The following is a 1,256-nucleotide window of genomic DNA, read 5'->3' on the forward strand; positions in this document are numbered from 1 at the left end:
TCGGCGGGTACTCACAGCTCGGTCAGGGGGTATGGTTCGAGCTGGATGACGGGTGGCGAGGGGCCGCGCTCATTGCCCAGGGCCATGATGTGTTCGAAGCTGATCTCGGTCTGGGTCCCATTGTCGACCAGCTGCAGCTCCTGGCCTGAGGCCTGGCCTTTACATCGAGGGCTCCTCCGCAGCACCTGGATCACCAGGGGGTCCCGAGGGGCCCTCAGCATCTCCACCGTCTGTTCCGGGCTGGCCTTACACAGCTCCTGCCTCAGTGCCTGCAGGGAAGGTGGGGGAGGGGGGGGGGGTGTGGACACAGACAGGCCAGAAAATAATCACCAGGCCCTAGGCCTACCAGAGCAGGCTCCAGGCCTCACAGGGACACCAGGCTCCAGGCCTACCACAGCAGGCTCCAGGCCCATCAGGTTCACCAGGCTCCAGGCCTACCAGAGCAGGCTCCAGGCCTCACAGGGACACCAGGCTCCAGGCCTACCAGAGCAGGCTCCAGGCCTCACAGAGACACCAGGCTCCAGGCCTAACAGGGAGACCAGGCCCCTGGCCTAATAGGGAGACCAGGCTCCAGGCCTAACAGAGCAAGCTCCAGGCCTAACATGGAGACCAGGCTCCAGGCCTAATAGAGCAGGCCCCAGGCCTAACAGGGAGACCAGGCCCAAGGCCTAACAGGGAGACCAGGCCCCAGGCCTAACAGACCAGGCCCCAGGCCTAACAGGGAGACCCGGCCCCAGGCCTAACAGAGCAGGGTCCAGGCCAACAGGGAGACCAGGCTCCACGTGGTGCAGGCAGACCAGGCCTAGGCCTCACACAGTGCAGGGAGCCTCATTTTTGGAGGAGTGCACTCGGGCTGCCTTGCCACCCTGCCCCATCCCTCCAGCCCCAGTCCCCATACCATGCCTCCCCCCCCCGCCCACCGAAGGGGTAGAGGGTGTACTCACCGACGGAGGACTGGAGTGTGGCAATCGATGCCCAGTGACTCCATGGCGAAGCCCATTGGAGCCCTGCAGGAGGCAGAGAGACACAGTCAAAGCCCTCAGCTCCATAGCCTGAAACACACCCTGTACCTAACCCCAGGCTGGCCCTATCCCTCTCCCTGGGAGTGGGGGACGGTGTAGAGGGAGCTTTACTCTGTATCTAACCCCCTGTCCCTGGGAGTGGGGTGACAGTGTAGAGGGAGCTTTACTCTGTATCTAACCCCCTCTCCCTGGGAGTGGGGTGACAGTGTAGAGGGAGCTTTACTCTGTATCTCA

At 63.3% G+C, this 1,256-nt stretch overlaps 1 protein-coding gene across 1 annotated transcript in view; it reads right to left on the reverse strand.

Moving 5' to 3' along the window:
• LOC122545573 (PDZ domain-containing protein 4-like) overlaps nt 1–1,049 on the reverse strand; it is a gene marked incomplete at its 3' end in the record, with an annotated part of 2,650 nt that extends 1,601 nt beyond the window's left edge. The window contains exons 1-2 of the mRNA XM_043684542.1: nt 945–1,049; nt 16–269 (exon numbers count right to left, since the gene is read on the reverse strand). Coding sequence (XP_043540477.1) covers nt 16–269; nt 945–1,049 — 359 coding nt within the window. The remainder of the gene's footprint in view (nt 1–15; nt 270–944) is intronic.
• Nucleotides 1,050–1,256: the final 207 nt, after the last annotated feature.

Source organism: Chiloscyllium plagiosum, unplaced genomic scaffold (genome assembly GCF_004010195.1).
Source record: "Chiloscyllium plagiosum isolate BGI_BamShark_2017 unplaced genomic scaffold, ASM401019v2 scaf_97819, whole genome shotgun sequence".
In the NCBI taxonomy this organism is placed as follows: Eukaryota; Metazoa; Chordata; class Chondrichthyes; order Orectolobiformes; family Hemiscylliidae; genus Chiloscyllium; species Chiloscyllium plagiosum.